A 24,838-nucleotide genomic window follows, 5' to 3' on the forward strand; every position below is an offset into this window, starting at 1 on the left:
TCCTAAGGGAATCATCACTTACTTATGATCTGTCCTGGTGTTCCTTTCAAACCTCTAAAATGAAATAGCGATTTTTTTTTGAGTACATGAATGTTAAAAACGCACGATGTAGTGATCTTGAAAAAGTACAAAGAAACTAATAAGACAACAAAAATATTCAACAATGGGTTTTTATCAACTGTTTTACAGCCAAGTCTTCAATCATAAAGGCTGGTATGTCACTGCACAGCTATTTCAACATTATTATGTTCAATTAGAAGAAAATAATAATAGAATCCATCCCTGATATGAGGTATGGATAAGGTAATTCAAACCCAAGGGATAAAATATTGAGCAGGAGACCCAAGGCTTTGCCGAAGGTCTTTTGCTCAATATTTTATCTCATGGGTTAGAATTACCTTTTCTCACACCTCAGACAGAGATATCCCACGTCATACCCCATGCTTGACTTTTCTATCTTGTCCAATCTGTCTTGTACCTTTACGTGACATTTCGTGACCTTTTTACACTGCGATGTATTTATCTGCATGTTAAGTGCTTGAAATAGACAATTTGCATTATCAATGTTCTGTTTTGTCGTTATATGTATGGTTTCGACGTTGCAAGATATTTGATGTTGTAGATAAAATATAATCAACACTGTGAAATACGTTGTAATCTATGTAAGGACGGACTACGTTTTTACGTGGAAGCATACAAATGTAGCTTAAGTAGTGAAGAGGTCATCATCACTTGAGGCCCAAGGTGGGATATTTGTAGTTTTTAGAAAAATTGATTATTTTTTTTCGAATTGAAAGGTGCGAGAAAAAATTCTATTACCTGTAACTGAGCAAGATCAGGATATCTCAGTCTCGGGCTAAGATTTTGTAACATCCCAACCTCAGCTTACGCCTCGATTAGGATTTGTTACAGAATCTTAACCCTCGACTGAGATAACCTGATCTCGCTCAGTTACAGGTTAATAGATTTTATTAATCCATACCATTCATCAGGGATGGATTCTATTTCTTGCTTATAACATAAACCTGAAAAACAGCTGATCTTCTAGTAAACCTGTAAACTGTCCACACAATTCTCATTTGCATATGAAGCCTTGATGGCAATTGTTAATGACGTCAATGACCCTGACTGACCCCAAAACATCATAAAATGACGTCACGAACAGTAGCGTGACCCCGTAAGACTATTATAATTCCCTGCCGGCCTGCGCATGTAAGCGATCCAGACCCGTGGGTCGAATAGAGTTTTCCAACACCGCCGGAAATCACAGTCTAGTATGCAAGAATAATAATTGTCACCTTATAAAAATAGTGGAATGTTGTGAATTACATTTGGATTAACCTGCTTTCCAGACGGATTTACTGTAGTTTTTGACTTGTTGTTAGAAAACAATTAAGTGTTTTGCGTAAAAATCATGTTTAAATGCACAACTATCAAATCAGTCCGATACTTACACCATTGGCTTCTCTAGTTTACCACCAAGGGCACTGACAATTTCTCCCAGTGTGCATTCAAGTCTACCAAGGAAGTCCTACATGTCATGTTAAAAAAAAAGAAAAATCAACAGGTTCAATTAGAATAGTTTCACACTGAACCAATCCTTTACATGTTAAATTTCACAGTAAATAGTGCTTTTTTTTAGATAGTTTAAAAGTGATATTAACTCACTCACCCCTGAAGACACATTTGAACTCTTCCAATTCAAAGGTTGGAAAAGGGCATTATGAAATTTCAGGGGTGAATTTGTTAAAGTGACAATTACGATAGGCATGCTTTACTTTCATTGATGATAAACACTTACATGTGCATCTAATCTCTGACTCGGGGAATCAACATCATAGCTGAAATATTATTGAACACAAATTATATAATATACGTTATCATTGAATACATATTATATTATACATTCATGATTGTATACATCAATAACTACACACTGTATTACATTCAATGTGATTAAATATACAGTATGTACTCTACAGTGTGATTTATTGTACAGTATATCACATACAATCATTGAAATAATTTAAGTACACAGTTTATTAGATACACTACACAGATGTATCAATAAATGTTTACAAAATTATTTTTGAAATACCAATTCTTTGAATGACCCAAATCCTTGGATAAGCTTGAATTTTCGGTCATCTTTTTTTTTAATCTGAAGCCTACTACTGTCATAAATTTCTATATATAAAACATTTCTCATCAACTCTTAGCATCCTTACGTTTTTGTCAATCTGAATTAAGTTTGTTAGACATTAGCACATAATTTTCAAAAACCCATTTTTTGCTTTTACAGACATAATGGTTTAATTAATATGGCACCAAAAAGAACCAGAAAATAAGACCAGAAATAACTCATACATACACTTCAAATTTCAGCTTTTGACTTTCTTCAAAGAAATAGTTCATAGTGAACTTCTTCACGAATTGTGGATTAAGGCAATTCTTCACCATTTCACTTCTTCCAAACTGAAAAATAATTGAAGCATTTTGATTACTTTTTTGCTCTGTAAAAGATGTGCATTGATTAGGTTGCCTTACAAGCGTCAGCTGTAGGGAATTTCCCTTTAGCTCAGCAGTAGAGTATCGGGCTGGAGAGCCAAGGGTCGCGGGTTCGATCCCAAGCAACGGCACTACCTTATCACTATTCCTCGTCCTATTACAAACCGGTGCTGTTGACCCTCCCCGATCAAGGTAGGAGAATCCTTGAAGGGAGCCCAAGAACCTGGGTTGGTGTTTGAAAATAGGGGGGAATAGTGTAAAAAATAATTTCCCTTTAGCTTAGCAGTAGAGCATCGGACTGGAGAGCCAAGGGATGCGGGTTCGAGCCCCAGCGACTGCACCATCTTTATCACTATTCCTCGTCCTACTAAATATATAGCTACACTTCAGTAAATATAATGTCAGCCTTTCATCGAAATATGTTGCGTTCTTATAATCTGCGAGGTGAATTTTTCATCCGTGGTAAATTTCATTTATGCAACTACATTGCAGAATTTTATCTTACCTCATAATATGAACTTGTTCGGACATCTTTCGTGGAAAGAACGACAATTGGATCTGATTTTGAGAAGGCATCTTTGTCCCTCAGGTTTCTGGAAAAAAAATGGTTACAAATCATCTGTAAAATATTAAACGTTTATATCAATAATATTATATACAGAATGTACATGATCACAATGGTCACTTCTGATTTGATTATTACACGGTCGGACAAGAGTTGTTTGATTCAAGAAAAAGAAACAGACCAGTAGCATGAGTGTCTTAGCTTTTCATGCCTAGAAATCAAATACATGTATGTGGTAATTATAATAAAGCGTGAATCTCATGATCAGCTGTTTACATGCTTTGATCCATGGTTGATGTAAAATCCCAATCCAAATACTTTTCAAGCTTTTATGGTGATAGGGTGGGGATTTCAACTGTTTCCAAGTTATATTGACCCATGGATGAAGCTCCAATGGGTCGAGCTTGATCCCTTGCCAATCCTGTTATATGATTGTATTCCTCTCTTAGAGTGTGGATCACAACTATTTTTAAGGAATTCATTGAAAATCAAGGATGTGTGAATTATCAGTATCTCTCAACTGCCATTTTAATTGGGTTTCAAATTTAATATGACAAGATTTATATAATATGAACCCAAACTGGCCTCTAGTTTGGAGTTATCTGCTTGTATGTATGCCCTTTCTCTAGGCACGAGAGCATAAACTATGTCCAATGTGGGTTCTTCAAGCACAATACCTGTCAGAAAGTAGATTACTTTTAATATTTAAAAAAATGGCATTATACCTATTTTGATAATTTGACGTCACTTGATGATGATGTTAATACATTAGTGTAAAAGCGATTTTTATTATTTTAACAATTCCTGCTACCGTGGTTATATTTTTGTAAAGGGTATTCCCCTGATTACGTTAGTTTATAGTAATGCTTATATAAATATGAGAATGGAAATGGGAAATATAATCCCTGTTTTGTATAAAAAAAATATATCATGGATACTTTTCATTATCAACACAAACCTCTACAAAGTGAAAAACCTCATAATTCTTTAAGTTACATCTAATGATCTATGATAAGACATTCTGTCCTCCGAGGACACTCATTCTTCCCAAATATGCATTTTTATCGACGTATTTCGGTACTTTGTACTGTTACGATCGACCTTAAATTTTGCACACACCTAGATAAATGAACAATATTTAGAAATCAGAAGAAAAAAGTGAAATAAATCTTATAACGAATTCGCGGGGGCGCAAAAACCTCCGAGGACACTCCGAGGACACTCATTACTCGGAGGACACTCATTAGGGTGACCGCTGTCAATAACCATCATATGACATATCCCAACCAGCCACCTTAAAAGACGTTACGTTTGGACCCCGATTTATGGTCATAAACGCTATGTACGTTATTTATGAAGTATCATTTAGCAATAAATATAATAAACAAATATACATACTTGCAAGCAACGCTGATTTCCACTTGTGAAGATGGAGCAACGGCGGTTCCTGGTTGGAAGGAAGCCATATTTTTTTCTGAATCATACAAACGCTTTGAGCGTACACTATAATAGAAGAAAACGGAAACAGGAAACAAATCTCCTGAATGGTACATATATATAGCTTCTGTTATTTAAGGAATGATTTTTATTTTTTCAACATTTATGAGGTCATAACAACAATGGGTTTATGGACATATTGAATGAATCGCGTTAGCGATTCATGTAAAATATGTCCAAAAACCCATTGTTGTTATGACCTCATAAATGTTGAAAAAATAAATATCATTCCTTATATTTACATTGACGAATCCTTTCAGTGGATCGATATAACAACGAATAAAACAAATAAACAGGGTTTGTTCCTGCTTATACACGGGTGCAACGCAGTGGCGAGAACAGTGTTTTTTCGCGGGGAAATGTGACACTATCGTGAGAGATCTTAGCAACCGTCAACAACAATAACACAACAAAATGTAGTTCCATATTCAATGTTTATTTGTAGCACAGGACACGTGAATACGTGGATATTTCACAAAGCACAGTTCAATAATATTTTAAGATGTAAGAATTAAGCATCTAGGTCGGTCGTTCCGAGTGAGTAGTTTTTGTAGTGTATTACTACGCAGTGTGATCAGGTTACTATCAGTTCCCACGTGCTGAGATTCTATGAACACCTGTGTTATGCATTTATGAATGTAATTTTTGTCAATGGGTCTAAGCATACAGAATGTAAATATTCACTTGTATTTTTCGCAATATTCTTGTGATTCGCTGAGCTAAATGGGTAATATACAGTATTTATTTGTATGTAAATTATATATGATGAGTTTATATTTCAGTTTCCCAATCTTATATTTACCTTTTAAATTACGTTACGTTTTCCTTTGCTAGCCTCTTTAACTGTATTAAACTACCAGAAAAGTGATAGATTAACAGTCCTTCGAACAGACGAAGAGAAGCACGCCTCTCCGTGGTTATAAACTGAACAAAACAACACACTGTTCTGTCCAACAAAACTGGCATCCTGAAAACCAAAAGAGCGACAGACAAGATTTTTGCATGCATTCTACTACCAAACATTTTCATACCGTAGAACCATATATTGAACCACAGGGTCACGGTTCAATTTATCAATTCATATCTGAAATATGTAGAGTAAACAAGGAGACCTCAGATATAAATTGATTAATTGAACCGTGCCCCTGTGACTGAACAGATCTAACTGACCTCCTCTAATTTGTACTTTCATCTTTTAGTTGAAACGATAGATAAAGGGAAAAGTTCATAAGTAAACCGGAAATTTTCCCACATCCTGATACAAACTTAAATAGTTAAATATATCATCAGATGAATTCAAAAATATTTTTGTTATGTATTTTTCATTAATGATTCTAGTAGATTTAAAAGGATGGGGCGGCGTATCTTGACCCCGATTTAATTTATTTTTAGCACTGATTATAACTGCTATAAAAGTGTGTACTTTTGTTTTTAATTGATAATTCAGGATAATTGAGGGATTATACGCCTGGAAACAGCCCCAGATCACAAGAAGATACCGCATAACCTAATCGAGAGATCACTATTGATTTAGGAGATATCAACAATAAATATGTCTCGCATCAGCAAATCTAAATGGGATATCTCTATAAAATTAAGATGATGAGCTTATGCATATCGTAATCGGAAACCCCAATATGGCATCGCCTTGACTACATCTAATTTATAACAATTCTTTATACATTGTAATTTCATTACTAAACAAAGAAAGATAACTCTGTCTAGCTTACCCTGTATCTTTTTCGTTTCAGAATTCCTGAAAAATTCTTTGCCATTGACATAACTGAAAATAATTTTAGCATAATAAAATCGGGATCCAGTACTGTACCCTAGATTCCGAATACGCAATACATAACATCGATTATTGGTAGTCGCTATGGAAATCTATGGTTTATCATAATGGATAATAACAGCCAAATTTATTTGTGTAAACCGCACTAACATTTTATCACCATTTGCGACCACATACAGTACATACACAGGTTAATGTGGAGGCAACGGTGTATTTGTGTACAAGTATAACACTATCTACAATTCATAACAAAGGCAGTTACGCTCCAAGAACCACAGTGAATAGTCAGAGCTATTCGTAAATTCGTGGGGTTATCTAATCTAATGACTTTTCATAGCATTATTTGAGTGTTATATTAAATAAATATTTCTGCGTTTTTCATCTAAACTCTATGGTTAATTATGGCGAATAAAAACAGCAAAGTGTATTATACCGTACAAGCGCAAACAATCCCTGTCTTATTACAGATATGCATATGCTAATCAGCAGCAATAATTATCAATCATTCATGCTTTATATATTACATATTTTTAAACAATAATTTTAACAGTCCATATAGCTACAGGGCATTATTTTCGCACTGTAACAGTCTAGAACTTTATATAATGGTATATGGCTTACAGAGTTGTCGCCCTTGTACTTATCGCCCTTGTACTGTATCATAATGCACTATGGGTAATAAAGCATGTCGATTCATAGCTATCTAGTCAGTCATACGCTATTACACGCAGCGGCACGTACACGCGTTGTGGATTTGTTGGTCGACACGAATAACGCTAGGAAATATCAGGGTTGTGACAATGGGGAACCAGCAGTGGACATTGCGTATAACGCGGGGTATACTAGAAAAACGAGAAATTTACTGGGAAACCAGACTTGTTATCCTTGCCACAGGGAACTGAGAATTTGTTACTGTGTTCAGAGTAATTTTACATGTTTTAGGGGTTTAGATGGACTTTCGGTAAAAATGACACACCAATGATTATATATTTGCCCTAAAACATGTAAAATTACTCTGAACACATTTAGGTCCAGACATAGCTAACAAATTATCAGAATGAGATCCCTGTGCTCCTAGCCGACGGCAAGCACTCAAACACACTTTTCCACAGATGGTATTACGTTGGTGCCTGAATAGGGTTCCAATTACTCTAAATATTTCTAATATGTGTACATTAGATACACGATTAGATATCACTGTACAACGATGTACTTACTAGTGCTGATGTCACCGAAGAAATAACTTCCTTATAATAAACAGTACTTTTGATTTCCCGCCAGATTTGTGCAATATCCCTACAGACACTCAAATAAATCGGGTTAGACGTGACGTCAATGCAGCAGACAACATCTGGCGCTATTCTCTGCGTGACGGTCACGTGATAGTGTCTTAGCATGTCCTATGGATGAATCATTCGCCGTATTTGACGTGTAATACTGTGTTCACGCTTATCAGAAATAAAATAAAGAAATTGTACTATACAAAATATATGAGCGTAACCAGATGAGTATGGACCGCAACCTATCGGTACTTCTAGTATTTGTTCTCATCAATCAAAGGCGTAACTGGAAATATATGAACTGTATTTGTTTATGGTGGGCTCGTTGAATCTGTCAGTTTATGCTGATTGTACCTCCTGCTTCACGACTTCGCAAAACAAAAGGCAAAATACTTCAGCATGCTAAATTTGATATTCTCGTACATCATTTAAAACCTAGTTTGATGTACAAAGCACCAATAATTGATTTTTGCTACTGCCGATTATAATGTATGTAGTAAGAAAGAGGTTTAATTATTCTCATGTGTTTGACGTATACGTTAGCGGCATAAATGAAAACAGTCTATCAAGAAGAAGAATTTCGTATATACCCATTGAAATATTAACTATTCGCTATACTTAATGTAATATCATTTAAAAAAACACCCAGCTACACAAGGTATTATGTAATCATTACTGATAAGCCTTTTTTTTTCTATGATAATATCAATGCTTAAATTCTTTTCATTATTAACCATTTTTTTCGCCTAATTTTACTTTTATCATTTTGTATTTATTTTTATTTACAGTTATTTGAAGGTATAAATTGTCATTTTATGGTCAATCTCATTTAAACATTTGTCATCATACAGAGTTATTATTCCATGTTTTACGGATTTCTACATGGTTTGGTAGTATATATGTGTAACACAAGAGATACATCTCGGCCAGACCGGGACTCGATCCCGGGACCTCCGAACTCTAGACAGACTACCTAACACAGCCCCCGGGACCTCCCGGCGAACTCTAAACAGACTACCTAACACAGCCCCCGGGACCTCCGAACTCTAGACAGACTACCTAACACAGCCCCGGGACCTCCAAACTCTAGACAGACTACCTAACACAGCCCGCGGGACCGCCGAACTCTAGACAGACTACCTAACACAGCCCGCGGGACCTCCGAACTCTAGGCAGACTACCTAACACAGCCCCCGGGACCTTCCAACTCTAGACAGACTACCTAACACAGCCCACGGGACCTCCGAACTCTAGACAGACTACCCTACCTAACACAGCCCTCGGGATCGCCGAACTCTATACAGACTACCTAACACAGCCCCGGGACCTCCAAACTCTAGACAGACTACCTAACACAGCCCGCGGGACCGCCGAACTCTAGACAGACTACCTATCACAGCCCCCGGGACCTCCGAACTCTATACAGACTACCTAACACAGCCCCGGGACCTCCAAACTCTAGACAGACTACCTAACACAGCCCGCGGGACATCCGAACTCTAGACAGACTACCTAACACAGCCCCGGGACCTCCAAACTCTAGACAGACTACCTAACACAGCCCCCGGGCCCTCCCGGCGAACTCTAAACAGACTACCTAACACAGCCCCCGGGACCTTCCAACTCTAGACAGACTACCTAACACAGCCCCGGGACCTCCAAACTCTAGACAGACTACCTAACACAGCCCCCCGGGACCTCCCTGTGAATTCTAGACAGACTACCTAACACAGCCCCCGGGACTTCCGACCTCTAGACAGACTACCTAACACAGCCCCCGGGACTTCCGACCTCTAGACAGACTACCTAACACAGCCCCCCGGGCCCTCCCAGTGAATTCTAGACAGACTACCTAACCCAGCCCCCAGGACCTCAGAATTCTAGACAGACTACCTAACACAGCCCCCGGGACTTCCGAACTCTAGACAGACTACCTAACACAGCCGATATATCTAGTACCGCTATATTCCTCCATCCTTCCCTGACGACACCACTCTTTATAACCCAGGGTCGGGTTTTCCCTTGCCAAGAATACACACAGCACTGGAAATAAGAGTTGGTCACAGGATCCATTGTAAGAGGAAAGGGAACCAGATTCATTCGAGTACTAGATGAACCGATAGAGCTACCCAGTCCCCGGTGATAAACACAGTCCAGTTTCACTTACTTCCATCAATTGCAGCTAATACGGGACCCTGATCACGCTACGTTTCACGGGATTACTTACAATAATGGGAAGGTATCGCTTACCATCCCCCCCCTCCCGACAAGTTGTTAAATCGGTCTCCGAAGCTTAACTTTACCAGCATGTACAAGCTGCGTTTTTTAAGAAGGCATAACAAAGTCGTTTCTCATGTGCTTCAGATTATTAGCTATAAAGCCTACAAACTATACATGTTGTGTCGTCAGTCAGAAACTTACTATTATCTGTGCACCAGTTTTAAAATGAAGGCACATGTAAGTTTCACACTGTATTTCAAATGGAAGATTAATATTTCTTTTTTTAAATACAAAGATGTTCAAATATGGATCCAATGGGTACCGTGAATAATGAGCCTTTTTCCTACGATGGCCGAAGGGGCCAATCACATTTTCGTTCTGTACCACGGTACACTATTTTGTGACCGAGAGTGGCCACTGATAGCAAATGACTGAAAATGACCTTGAGCTAAAAATTTCCGGTTAAAAAATATTACGGACTAACGCCGTGGAACGTGAGGTCTGGTGAAATTTGAGACTTATTTTGTACTCCTGATATGGTTTATAACAATACAAAAAACCTATTTACTTAACAGCTATATTATTCGCTCGTGATGCTGTGTTAATTAGGGTGCTACCGTGTGACCCAAACACGTAAGGGTCGGTTTCATATCGTGTTACTATCATGAAATTTCCGAATGCCGAGCATTCCACACTCTGGTTGGGTACAAAGGTCACTGCACTGTAGAGCAAGCGTGTACCACAGAAGTGTAACGCGGTACAGAAACAAACAATACAATCGTAGAGCAAGCGTGTACCACAGAAGTGTAACGCGGTAAAGAAACAAACAATACAATTGTAGAGCAAGCGTGTACCACAGAAGTGCAACGCGGTACAGAAACAAACGATACAATTGTAGAGCAAGCGTGTAACACAGAAGTGTAACGCGGTACAGAAACAAACGATACAATTGTAGAGCAAGCGTGTAACACAGAAGTGTAACGCGGTACAGAAACAAACGATACAATTGTAGAGCAAGCGTGTACCACAGACGTGTAACGCGGTACAGAAACAAACAATACAATCGTAGAGCAAGCGTGTACCACAGAAGTGTAACGCGGTAAAGAAACAAACAATACAATTGTAGAGCAAGCGTGTCCCACAGAAGTGTAACGCGGTACAGAAACAACCAATACAATTGTAGAGCAAGCGTGTACCACAGACGTGTAACGCGGTACAGAAACAAACGATACAATTGTAGAGCAAGCGTGTACCACAGAAGAGTAACGCGGTACAGAAACGAAGTATAAAGGCTTCATTTGACTAAGAAACCTTATTTTTTTCACAGGTCAATGTCCAATGTATTAATACAGAGAATCCATCATTCTCTATATATTGTGTATTGTGTATATATATTATGTATTGATGGGCCTAAGGTAACAATACAAAAAACCTATTTACTTAACAGCTATATTATTCGCTCGTGATGCTGTGTTAATTAGGGTGCTACCGTGTGACCCAAACACGTAAGGGTCGGTTTCATATCGTGTTACTATTATGAAATTTCCGAATGCCGAGCATTCCACACTCTGGTTGGGTACAAAGGTCACTTCACTGTAGAGCAAGCGTGTACCACAGAAGTGTAACGCGGTCCAGAAACAAACAATACAATTGTAGAGCAAGCGTGTACCACAGAAGAGTAACGCGGTACAGAAACGAAGTATAAAGGCTTCATTTGACTAAGAAACCTTATTTTTTTCACATGTCAATGTCCAATGTATTAATACAGAGAATCCATCATTCTCTATATATTGTGTATTGTGTATATATATTATGTATTGATGGGCCTAAGGTAACAATACAAAAAACCTATTTACTTAACAGCTATATTATTCGCTCGTGATGCTGTGTTAATTAGGGTGCTACCGTGTGACCCAAACACGTAAGGGTCGGTTTCATATCGTGTTACTATCATGAAATTTCAGAATGCCGAGCATTCCACACTCTGGTTGGGTACTAAGGTCACTGCACTGTAGAGCAAGCGTGTACCACAGAAGTGTAACGCGGTCCAGAAACAAACAATACAATTGTAGAGCAAGCGTGTCCCACAGAAGTGTAACGCGGTACAGAAACAACCAATACAATTGTAGAGCAAGCGTGTACCACAGACGTGTAACGCGGTACAGAAACAAACGATACAATTGTAGAGCAAGCGTGTACCACAGACGTGTAACGCGGTACAGAAACAAACAATACAATCGTAGAGCAAGCGTGTACCACAGAAGTGTAACGCGGTACAGAAACGAAGTATAAAGGCTTCATTTGACTAAGAAACCTTATTTTTTTCACATGTCAATGTCCAATGTATTAATACAGAGAATCCATCATTCTCTATATATTGTGTATTGTGTATATATATTATGTATTGATGGGCCTAAGGCCTAAAGTTTGAATGAAACTTGAAACTTGAAACACAAAAGTGTACCGGGGAACAGATATGAAGTAAACATGCTTCAAATGTGCCTGGCTGCCTTTTGCCGTCCTCGTTTTCACTTTTCACACACTTTCCCAGATATAGACACCTATAATTACTGATATTGAAGTAATATCTGAGCCAGCTACGCTACTTTTGTTTGTTTGTGGTAGAATACAATGATCTATTCAATCGCATGCTTTGGAGACGTATTGGTCTCGCCTTTATCAACTCTTTCTGGCCATGGGTTTACAATTTCAAAGAGAGCAATTTCATAGTAATAATCTTTCTGAAACCATCATTGATATAACACGAAGTAGTGTATAAGTACCTAAATACGACGAAGTGACAAGACATACAAGGTATGCGTTTCTCAAGGATCTTGTACAAGACACTGCATCAGTATAGTTTTATCAAATTTCCATTCACCAAGAACTTCCCTGACGTAATACTATGATAGGGAACATATGATAAATGCCTGGTAATATGGGCAAATGATGAATTCAGTAATCATATGTTTTAATCCATCCAGTAGATATGAGGTCATCAACTATTCTTTGAAATTCGTAAACAGAGTTCCTGTTTTAACTAGTGGGGTGGAGATTATGTATCTAATAAGAGGTATGGATTGTCAACATTTTCAACGTTTTTAGTTTTATTGAATGTTTCACTTTTTGTTATAGAAATATACGTTTCTAAAAAACCCAGAATCAAAGCATTAAAAGAACGTTAAAAAACCGAACGACTACAGCATCGGTTTCTTTCCCCGCTATCATGTGAAATAATAATTTCGTAACAATACAAAACAAATAGACATCTTTGCTAAGCATTTTGACCAAATCCGACACAACTGCACAGAAAAATTGCTCACATGAGTCAAACATTCCTTATCACAACGAACCGAAACAGTTGTGCCAACAGGCAAACAATCTGGAGTGCGTCAATCAGGAAGATTCAAGAATATTCGCAGACGACTGCACACTATACATAAAACAACCTAATAACGATAGTACACACAAACTGCTAGACAACCTGTACGTTCATCTGTAATTATTTATGTCATCTTCGTAGTAACCAACCAGTAGTGTTTGTATTACATGCCTTTATTGCTGCATATCTGTAAAAAAAAAAAAAATAAGAAATAAAAAATAACGATAGTTTTAGTGTAATTGATAACATGGTACTAACTCACTTTAGGTGAACGATCTTACAGGGGCATGACAATCAATTAATGTGTATAAGATTGGACTCTTTCATGAGAGAGTATTATCATACGTTTTGGTTCAACTTCGGTTAGAATAATCCCTCAACGATGGAATATGTACTGATAATACCCTCAACATATCGGGAGAGGTTCAAACTTGTTAAATACATGGACGGGAGGATGAGAAGAAATTAAAGCTTGACAAAATGGAATGATCCCTTCGAAACTATAATATAATATTTCAGGAGAGTAACGTTTTAGTGTAGGACAAGTTCAAATATTAATTGTTGTTTTTTCCGCTTTCGGCTTTAAAAAAAGAAAAGAAAATAATTTACACGAGGAGAGAAAAACATTTCTTAATAAGCATTTTTTTCTCTCTCTCACAAATATGATATAATCCTATTAGTGCTTATTTAAAACAGAGTTTATTATAAAAATAAAAGTAAGTAAAGAAAGCGGAAACACAAATGTTTCTTTTTGTGTGTAAAGATGTTAAAAAATACGTCATTAACCCGGAACGTTACAGGGATCTATATTTAGAACGTCACTAGTAGGGTCAAATGAATTTTATTTAGAACGTTGGTATTTGGGTAATTGCATACTTGTGTAGATGCCAACAATTTTCTATCCGTGAACGATCCTAGATCCTATGCCTGATCAAGGAAACCAGACTATATTCTTTAGTGTAGATATATTAAGGGCAGTAAACTTCGTAGTGTTCGCAAGATATATTAATTGGCTGATAACAACGATGTACGTACTGAGTAATTCCTTCAGCGCTCATTTCTCACGTCTCTTTGACAATGGTTAACTTCATTAAATATACAAACTACATCTAACTGAGAAAGAGTTTTTACTTTTTCTTAAAATGTGTTAATCAATGTGTTAAGTTATGAAGCGTGGTTTCGGACAAAGAGAGGTTTTATCGGCAAAAGACAGTATAAATATTTGAGTACAAATGATACAGTTATGATAACAAAGCAGAAAATAAATAATCCAACACAGGTAGATGTTAATTTTTGATAAGCAGTGGTATTGAAAGTTTGCACTATATGGGATAGGCAAGAGTTGTAGAGGAGTTATTATACTGACAAACAAACACATAAAATGTGCCTTATTAAGAAAATAAGATCAATGTGATGAGATTTGACATAGAAGATACTCTTGTCTTATTGATGAATAACTATTATTTTCACGATATGGTTAAATAATGTCCACTCGTTGTACACATTCATAAAAATTAAAAAAAGTCACTTCTAGAGTGAAACATAACTGTTATTATCAAAAAAGCAAGCTTATAACGTCACGTCCTTTAAAAATGATGAAGCCCATCCCCCGCTTATGTGTATTTATTTTGCTGCAGATCTATTCAATTACGAAATAAAACATAACAATAGTCTTAGTAATGTTGAAACATCGCATGTACATATTGTACAATATTCTACGTAGTCCGAAGTAAATAAATTATGTATAAATGTACGTGTATCTTACAAAATGACATACTATATACTCAATTATAGCATTCCGTTTGTGCATGAAAATTGTACACTTAATTAATGACAAGCCATACATAACAGTCATAAATATACATGTATAAACAAAAGTGGTAATTGACAAAAACCATTTGCCTCATTATCTGATCCTTTGAGAGGCACGTGATAAGTCTACATTCAAGGCAATATGATATAAGTATACACAGGAATTCCATGGTATTATGTTTCGCCTGTCCCCGCCGCTTTGATCATTAACTACATCAGTTTGAGAAACGGAGCTAAACACAAACACTTTATACTGCTGNTCCCCCTCCCTCTCCCCTCCCCTCCCTTCCCCGACAATGGCGAAACTTCAGTCGTTCTATACCTACACTACACAAAATATAAAACAAGCGTTTTTAAAATTTTAAATTCTGCCATTTAAACTTTTAGAATTTAAACCCGAAGTATCGATTGGACATTTTAAATTCCAACATAAGACAAACTTTTAAGGTTAACTCACGGGTCCTTATTTTCAAATAGAAAATAGACAGATTCGAATTCGAATTACATTAGAATTTGAATGATTTAAAAAAAAAATGAAATGAACAGTTTAGCTATTTTACACAAATAATGGTCCGGTAATGTCCATCATTCAAAGCAGACATTAAGATGCACTACTAATAAGTCAAGTCTAGTTGGTCTAGGACTTGAACTTTCGAGACACAACACAACACAACACACAGCTAAACGCAAAATATCAATATGGATGCTGAAATTGTCACTGAACTATGGAATGTAGACCACATTCAGTATCTGATACATTAGAATGGTGGAAAAAATGCTGAACGTCAGAGACCTCTGTCGCAGACTAGACAACCCTCCATCACAAAATACTCCCAAAAACAATAAACGAAAAAACAAAAATCTAGCATACATATTCATAATAATAAAACATAAATATAATAATATGTGTAATTTTTATGTGTAAAAGTTAACGTGTAAATATCTGTTTATATTTATATACGTGTATCTATAAAAATACATAAATTTGATTTTAGTTCAATGTTTTAGTATACAGTTAAAGTATGGGGTTGAGGGATATAGCAAGTTTCAGGTGTCCCGAGACCAGGTCTATTTCCCGAGGCGAACCAGGTCTATTTCCCGAGGCGAAGCCGAGGGAAATAGGCATGGTCAAGGGACACCAGAAACTTGCTACATGCCTCAACCCCATACTTTAACCGGTTTATTATACCGATACACACTGGAGAGATAGTTTTATCTAGAAAATATTTGTAAACCATAAGCTGTATAAGCTTCACGTCCCAACTACCCTTTTGATGGCAATGAAGCCAAATGCTTCCGAGTTCGGTAGCAAGCTCCGCCCAACTCGCCCGTCACTGCCGAGTTCGGTAACAAGCTTCGCCCATGCCACCTCTCGCCTGATTGGCTCGGCGGAAACACCCGATTGTAGGTGTGTTTTAGTTCCCAGACTAACACACAGGACTAAAACACACTCATGCAAAAGTGGGGATATATTCGATTTAACCAATTACTTTTATATAGAGTAAATAAAGTAGAGGTGTAATAATTAATGTTAAATGATTTAGTAAATACAGATGAAAGCATTGTTATTCCCAGTGTCATTTCACCAGATGAGTGGTCCAAAATAACAAACTGGGATTAATTCTGAAATCACTGTGTAGTTAAACCAGGGGCGGAATCATCTATAATGATCTGTAAAAGATAGGTATGCCATGGATTTATGAGACAATATGAGCAATTTGAAAATAGTGTTGATTTCGGTAGACTGTAGGTAATGAAAAGTCAAAACAAATTATTTTTGTGCTTTCATTTTCGGCTCCAGAAGAAATGAAGACGTAAGCAAAACTTTTCAATTTGCAAATTTATTTTTCAGATGTATATATTGTAGTTTACATACCAATGCTTTTTTGGAATTAATAAACAAAACACCCATATTGTTTGGCCTAAGGATGCTAACACTGAAGTCGGTGGCCCGGAACATTTCAAGGATCTTTATTTAGAACGTCACTATTTGGGTCATTGATAGAGCGTCATCATTTAAATCATTTTTACCTTGATAAGGACGCCCATTATTTTGTCTATATATGTCTAGGACAGGTATATAAATGACAATACACTGTCTACGTATAGGAACATAAAGATCAACTACTTGATAGTCACGCCACGGCTCTCGTTCTTCGTTACTTCAGCAGCTCATTGTGTGTGAAATTACCGTTGAATTTTTTTAAACGAACATCGTTAAAAACGAATCTCATTTGATGTGAATTCCAAATTGATAAGGGCTATAAAGTTCTTTAAATAAAGCATTAAATTTAAACGACCATGTAAGTCACTTTAAGCTTCTTGCAATAAGTTCTTTTACTTAATGGAATGTAGCTTTTTTACAGGTTGTTTATTCGGAAAAATGGTTCATCATTAGGTGACACATAGATATCTTCTTTTATGGACAAAAGAAAATTTGTTTTATTTTATGGATAGTTACTGATTCTAACATGTGATTATAATACGTAGAGTAAACAACACTTATTCTGTTATAGCCTGCGGTGTACATAAAGTAATATATCTAACTTAGTCTAGGCTATATCATCCATTTAACCTAACCTATGATTGTTATACGTAGGGTAATGCATTTGTTTATCTAGCGTTTGCTTTTCGTGTAATTGTTTTAGTTTTCTAAACCTAGCACATGGATAAACCTAAATGTCTATCTCTAGCGTGTGAGTTTTACGCACAGAGTGATTTTTGTATATAGAGCAGTTCAATTATCTAAATCTAGGGTGTGCGTTTTGTACACAGAGTGATTTAATTACATGATTTAGCCTGTGATTCTGTATACAGAGTAAATAAATGATCTGATTTTAGTCTGTGATCTTTGGACGTTTAGCAATATAAAGAATAATGATTTATTTAAAAAAATAAATAAACGGATATTGGTCTATCGACGCAATGTATCATAGTGTCCGATCAAACGAAGTAGGTTTGATATTTGGTTTAAATAAAAGTAAATTATATTTATGTGTGTGTGTGTGTGTGTGTTAGTGTGTGTGCGGTGTGTTAGTGTGTGTGTGTGTGTGTGTGGGGTTCAGACCCCCTGACCTTTGAACCCGCCACGCGATGTAGTTAACTACCAAAATGATTTTTTTCTAAGTACGGTAACACTTTGTCTAGTTGTCGTGACCGACAAGCCAAGCTTGTATTTGCGGCGTAGCCGGTCCCAAGTCTTTGTATATGGAGAAATGATGGGGAGTAATGCGTCCCTCTGACATCCGTCTCTGCCCTCCGCCTACACACTTAACACCTCCACAAGTTCCCAGGGTCGTGTGTACGGTATAACTGGGATAAGGATATAAAACCATCATTATCAATCGTCAATCACGGTCTTTTCTTGAATTTTGTTTTTCCGAATCATCTTTCAGGGCATATGGAAATTTTTATGTTGAATCATTTGGATAATTTCGACTAACATTCAATATGAGACCACCTGTTGCCTAATTTTAGAAACACAATTCCTGACATAAATCAGATACATCGTCTCTAGCAGGCAGGTATCATCATGGCGACAATCTCATCTGTCGCTATGACTGGCGTTACCTAAAAGATAGTCTGCTTTAACTTACGTTATGATTTTATCCGTAGAAAGAGGGTTACAAGTTATGTAGTGTGAAACTCTGTCGGAAATGTCTTCGCATTATTCACAATATAAAATATAAGGTAATACAATTGAGCGGCTGTGAATACAGATAGCTGCACACTACCCAATGTTGTAAGCATAACATTGCATTTCAGCAAGAGAAAATATGGTCGTGCAATATACGTGTACTGTCTACAACAGCATTAGATGTACCATAAGCAGTGCAGCCACTCTCATCTTTAAAACTAAAATATTCACATTTGCTCGGCATCTTTCCATCTTTTATAGATGTGTAACTAATCTACTCTTTGAATGTGTGTGGAAATACTACGATCAATGCTTTCATACTAAATCTATTTCTCTTTAAATATATACATCATTGTCAATATGAAATGTACTATTTACCTTTTTCTCTCTGACTTGTATATTTACCTATTGGAGCGTTCTTCTATAGACTTGCCTGTTGTTCAATCCATTGGTTATTGAAAAATAAAATTTGTTGAAATGAAATAATATAACATGTTTCAATACAATAATATGTATCTTTAACGTTGATTCTTTAATTAATAATTTTCATTTTCTAACAATATACATTAGTGGTCTACCTAATTTATAACACACAAGCGTATATCACAACACCTTACACCATTTTGCATGCTTTTTACAAGTATTAAGTCTCTGCTCCCCGCACCTTTTTAAAAGTCCCACACTTTACTTCCACACCTAATATACAACCAATATAAATGTCAAAAATTCGGAAAGATGGACTCACATAAAAAATAAGGCAATTATCTGTTGACATAGTATATGAGATATGCCCCGGACAAAGGGACGTACTGACAGTGAGACTGATGGACGGAAGTTTTTTTTTTAGATCTCCTACATTAACTTTGGCTAAAGTCCAATTGTCTCTGATAATGAATAGGTCTGCGTTATAATGATACCTCTCCCGAGAAAAATCTGATTTTGAAACAGAAAGTTCGTTTTGGTAAAACTATCGGTGTGTACGTTTTTCTATATTTATCGAATCGCTTTTTCTAAACCGAAAATTATAGTAGGGGATATTTTGATATCTAATACTATGGCACATAAATTATGCCAGGAAAACTATTCCTATATGTATTAAGTCTTACCATTAGGTCTTGCGACTCAAAACTTACCCTTTAAAGTTTAGTTTCAGTTTAGGAGGGATTTTTTTATTGGTTATACACTAAAACAAATACAATGTGAGAATGCAATTTGACATAAAATGTCTTGAACTAAAGGGAAATTAAAGCAATATAGCAATATTTCAGCAAAACGTCTACAGATCGACCGCTCATTAATTGCTCCGAAAGAAAAAAAACTAGGAAGAAAGGGCACTAAGATTATCGCCGCAAAGAATGAATAATTTTGTGTGTGCCATGCAAAACAGCAGTTTCTGCAACGCGATCTCTTACAGAATACTGCGTTCTGCACGGCGAGATTACCCAGTCACATTCAGTCAAAGAATCAAATGCCGTGCTATTAATGCGGCCTGTTCGATTGATAAATTTTTTAAATGTATTCATGTAAGGCAAGGTAAACCTTGTTAATCGTTTATATTTAAAACATCAAACTATTTTATATAATATCATCCTTTTATTATATTGTGAGACTGACTGAGTAAAAATTCCGCTAAATGTCACGAAAAGGTACAAGACAGATCGGACGAGGTAGAAAAATCTAACATGGGATATGACTTTGAATATCTCTGTCTGAGGTGCGAGAATAAACAGTGTCCCCTCTTCTGACCGATTTATTTCTGTTTTCATATGTGGCTGAATTTATTGATAAGCTTATCAGGACTGGTAACAAAAACCTAGCCAAGTTCTTTATTTTTACATTGAAACATATCAACGATATGCAATCTTTAAATAACATAGAAACTAACACCTCGATCGTATATACCCTCCTGTGATTGAAATCAAGGACATAACAGACTCTTCTACTTCCGTCGCGTTCCTCGATCTTACAAAATGACAACAAAGGGGAGGTTTACTACTAAGCTGTACGATAAGCTAGACGATTTCGTAGTTCCTATCGTGAATATTCCCTTTCTTGATAGTAACATCACTGTTCCTCCTACCTACGGTGTTTATATGTCGCAGTTGATTCAGTGCTCAAGAGGTTGCTCCGAGTATCATGTCGTCCGTGGTAGCTGTCGACTGCTGACGGACAAACTTACAACACAAGGTTCCCAAATACGCAGGTTGCCGCAGACTATTGACACGTGTTATGGTCGCCATTAGGATTTCGCAGAGAAATATGAAGGTCGATGTATATTATTGTACTGATTATAGTGGGCCTTGTGGTTTTGTTGTCTCCTCCCGAGTTCTCGATGTAAGGATGTGACATTACTTGGATTCGTCTTAGATTTAAATGACAGGTATCGTCGAGGAAGCAGAAGACGTTTACCCTTCCTGACACCTGGTCCTAATCCCTTATTACTTTTCAGAGGACCCCATGTAAATCTCTTCCTGTGTTAGTTTATGCCCGCGTTTTATCGATTTTGAGTTCGAATTCCCTTGTTTATCTCTTTATCCGTGTTTAATAAATCGAAACAAGGAATACATATCAATTATATTAAAAACCACAGAAAATTAGCCGACCAAATCAGCATTGTATCAACAGGTTCGCAATTTAAATACAGAACTATGCCATATTTTACAGTATAGTTTTTGCTTATATTGTCGAGTGACTCGAGGTCATTACTTGCTTTGTCATGGACCGGAAATTGTCAATCATGTGGGTAATGTAATACGAAATATAAAACCTTGACGGTTGTCGCAGCTACAATTGCTATTGTGTTACGGTTTGATGGTTACTTATAACATTAAAAAAAGACAACTGTAAGAGTTCGCCCCTGCTCCCCTTACCTTCACAAAATCTTTGATCGTTTAAAAAATATTTATTTTGAAATAGTTCATACAACAACCGCAATAAGATCATTGGGAATTAGGACAAATATATATAACGTTTCTTTAGGCACACGATAGTAGTGTAATAATACAGATAGAACCGTTCTGCGTGTAGCACTGCACTAGATCCCTAATGAGTTTCTTTATGAAGCCCGTTTCTTCTCCATTCAGTGTTATTCATCCATTTACCTCTGGTATTGTTAAAGTTAATGAGTGATTGTAGTGTCTTTGCAAATGTTATAAATTATTTGGGTTAATGAATTATGGCAAATATCAATGCGTAACATTCTATAAAAGAAAAAATAAGGTTGAATATCTAGGATATATATCAGGAGAATGTTTATAAAATGGCAGAAACCCCACGACCAATTCATAATTGTTGGGATAAGAGCACATCTCGTTTTTTGTGGACCCAAAGCTCAACATAATGTGGTATTTTGAACAATAAACGCCAAACATACATTACAACATTGTTCTTTCTTCTCTTTTTGTCTCTAGATTTTTTCTATAAATGAGTTGGGCATTCAGAGGAATAGGACCTTCAATTATGAAAGCATTGCTGATTTAGGAAATAGCGGATACAAATTATTGTTCATTGTTGACGAATTGTTCAAAAGTCATTGAATGCTAAAAACAAACTGAATCGTGCTTCAGATGAATTTATAAATGACAGTATTGACGTAGCATGTTGTCTGTTATCTGAGGCACTACGGGGCAGGTTTAAAGACACATTGCATCACATACACTTCTAGATACTTCAGAGAACATTTTCATATATTTAAGATTTCATGACCTTGGTTGTGTTTTACACACACTGACAGTGGGCACATCAAAGTTGGCTTAATACCAAAATTGATCTTTATGTATTCTATTGTGTGTGTTAATAGTACAAGTCATAATGAAGACCTCTTAAATGTATCTTACAAGGCATTCTCATAAAGTATTCACTAATTTAAAATGTTATCCTAACAACTTTTTGCTGATTTAATGATTTAAAACGGATGTCCTATCATATTACACAAACACATTTTATACTCACTGTAGGGGAGAGGTGTGATTAATATTTGGTTCAAATTGACCGAGATTTATACATTCGTGCCTTTCGGTTGGATGCTAACCGGAAGTTATATAATGACATTGACAAATGACTTCCTGTATCATGCGACTGCTTTATATATATAATGAGACTGATATACTCTGTGACTGCTGTGGCGAACACAATGTATACCAAGTGACTGACATATAAAGTGACTTTTTTGACTTACACACAATGTATACAGTGTGACTGATATACCAGTGACTTTGTAACTAATAATGTATACAATTCGACTGATATACCAGTGACTGTTGTGACGAACACACTGTATATAATGTGATTGATATACCAGTGACTGTTGTGACGAACACACTGTGTATAATGTGACTGATATGCCAGTGACTGTTATGACTAACACACTGTATGCAATGTGACTGATATACCAGTGACTGTTGTGCTAACACAATGTGACTGATATACCAGTGACTATTGTGACTTACACAGTGTGACTGATATACCATTGACTATTGTGACTAACACAATGTATATAATGTGACCTATAAATTCCATACAACAAGAGATTAATATGGTGAAATATATGAGACTAATACAATGCGTAAAACATATAACTGAATCAATACATAAGTGTGACTAACATAATGTCTATTATGTAACAATATTTACTTGGAACTGATACATTGTATACACTATGACTAATACAATGTTTTCTATGTGACCAATACAATATATACAATGTAACTGATACAATTTGAATTAAGTGACTGATACAATGTTTCAATGTGACTAATAAATCTGTACGCGCTGCTCGTCTAAATGTTAAGCTGTGGTGCCGCTTACGTACATCTGATACAAGTCGGGATTAACACATTTCGAGTGCTGCTCGTCTACATATTTTAGCGTAAGTGCCGCTTACATACATTGAATAGAAGTGGGGATTTACAGAATTCGGGAGATGCTCATTTTAGCCGTTTACGGGCGGTGTGCTCATACAGACACAGTGTCGCATACATACACAATCCATTTACAGTCTAGCTGTTGAAGTGTGATGATGCGTGGTTTAACAGGTAATATACTTTTATTGTTTTATGATATCTATTTGATATAAGAATGGTACTGTTTTTGTGTTACGTTACTGTTACGTACTTAGATACCCGATTGGGAAAAATATTTAATCCATTATTAGAATAAAACCTCGGAGTCTGTATAGCCATGTGCAACGTATATCATATTTATCGAAATCAAATAATGTCATTAATTTGATAAACAATATAAATTTTAATAAAAATGACGTTATAAGTGGAGAAGTATGATAATTTTTATTAATTAATGAAGTCAATTAGTCACCCATTATTGTTCGTTGTTTATTGATACTTTAATAGCAGATAAGTTAACATCATCGTATATATTTAAAAGATTATGGCGTCTTCACAATCGCCATTTGTTCTCATTATTTCGGAGTTTGTGATAAATGTTAGGCCTTAAGTGTGCCAAATTGACGGAAATTTCAAAAAGCACACCATTCGAATAAATTGTTATGAAAATTTTGATGTCTTTCAGTTTTCCTCTAACACGGATATTATGCACCAGTAGTTCAAACGTTATATATCAGCTGTATTCTTACAACTGAACGTTTCCTGCATAACAGGTTACTTGTTACATGCATAGTTTGTTGGTGTTTTTTACTGACTTTTGTCACATCTCATTTCCATGTGTAGAATGTATATATATTCTTACACATCAAAGTGCCATCTGTAGAATGTGAGGTTATGATAGAACTGTAACAATACAGATGTATATCATGTAAGAAAAAAATGAAATCTTCGGGATTGGACTCTTGTCGTTCCGTTCCCTGTTAAAGTACGTTTCATTGTATATCTTTACCGGGCATCTGTGTTGTATTACTTTATTGTTAGAATGTTGATTGCTTTGTCCGAAAACAATCTGGCAAAAGCCACAAAAAATGATCAGTGTTAGTAGCTGGGGTTTATTGATGTGTAGGCGAACTTTACAGGAGAGGGGTCTGGGGGCTGGCTGCCTAAGCCGCCAGGGTGTCCGGGGCACATCAATAGCAGGCAGGCGCGTAGCTGTCTCTACGCTAGTACAGGGTGTCCGGGGCACATCAATAGCAGGCAGGCGCGTAGCTGTCTCTACGCTAGTACAGGGTGTCCGGGGCACA

At 36.4% G+C, this 24,838-nt stretch overlaps 3 protein-coding genes across 3 annotated transcripts in view; 1 reads left to right on the plus strand and 2 right to left on the minus strand.

Annotated features, from left to right (window-relative positions):
- Positions 1-14: 14 nt before the first annotated feature.
- LOC110465417 (copine-8-like) lies at positions 15-4,607 on the minus strand. The gene is made up of 6 exons (XM_021521207.1): positions 4,472-4,607; positions 3,014-3,101; positions 2,372-2,475; positions 1,802-1,841; positions 1,455-1,531; positions 15-54 (listed from the first exon to the last, which is right to left on the minus strand). The coding sequence occupies exons 1-6, from the start codon at positions 4,537-4,539 to the stop codon at positions 15-17; spliced, it is 417 nt and encodes a 138-aa protein (XP_021376882.1). The 5' UTR covers positions 4,540-4,607.
- Positions 4,608-5,470: 863 nt separating this feature from the next.
- LOC110465419 overlaps positions 5,471-24,838 on the minus strand; it is a 99,439-nt gene continuing 80,071 nt past the window's right edge. The window contains exons 18-19 of the mRNA XM_021521211.1: positions 13,347-13,431; positions 5,471-5,537 (exon numbers count right to left, since the gene is read on the minus strand). Of these exons, the coding sequence (XP_021376886.1) occupies positions 13,408-13,431 (24 nt within the window). The 3' untranslated portion in view covers positions 5,471-5,537; positions 13,347-13,407. The remainder of the gene's footprint in view (positions 5,538-13,346; positions 13,432-24,838) is intronic.
- The window catches only part of LOC110465418, a 42,211-nt gene continuing 41,075 nt past the window's right edge, over positions 23,703-24,838 (plus strand). The window contains exon 1 of the mRNA XM_021521208.1: positions 23,703-23,726. Coding sequence (XP_021376883.1) covers positions 23,708-23,726 — 19 coding nt within the window. The 5' untranslated portion in view covers positions 23,703-23,707. The remainder of the gene's footprint in view (positions 23,727-24,838) is intronic.

Source organism: Mizuhopecten yessoensis, unplaced genomic scaffold (assembly GCF_002113885.1).
Source record: "Mizuhopecten yessoensis strain PY_sf001 unplaced genomic scaffold, ASM211388v2 scaffold11075, whole genome shotgun sequence".
NCBI lineage: Eukaryota > Metazoa > Mollusca > Bivalvia > Pectinida > Pectinidae > Mizuhopecten > Mizuhopecten yessoensis.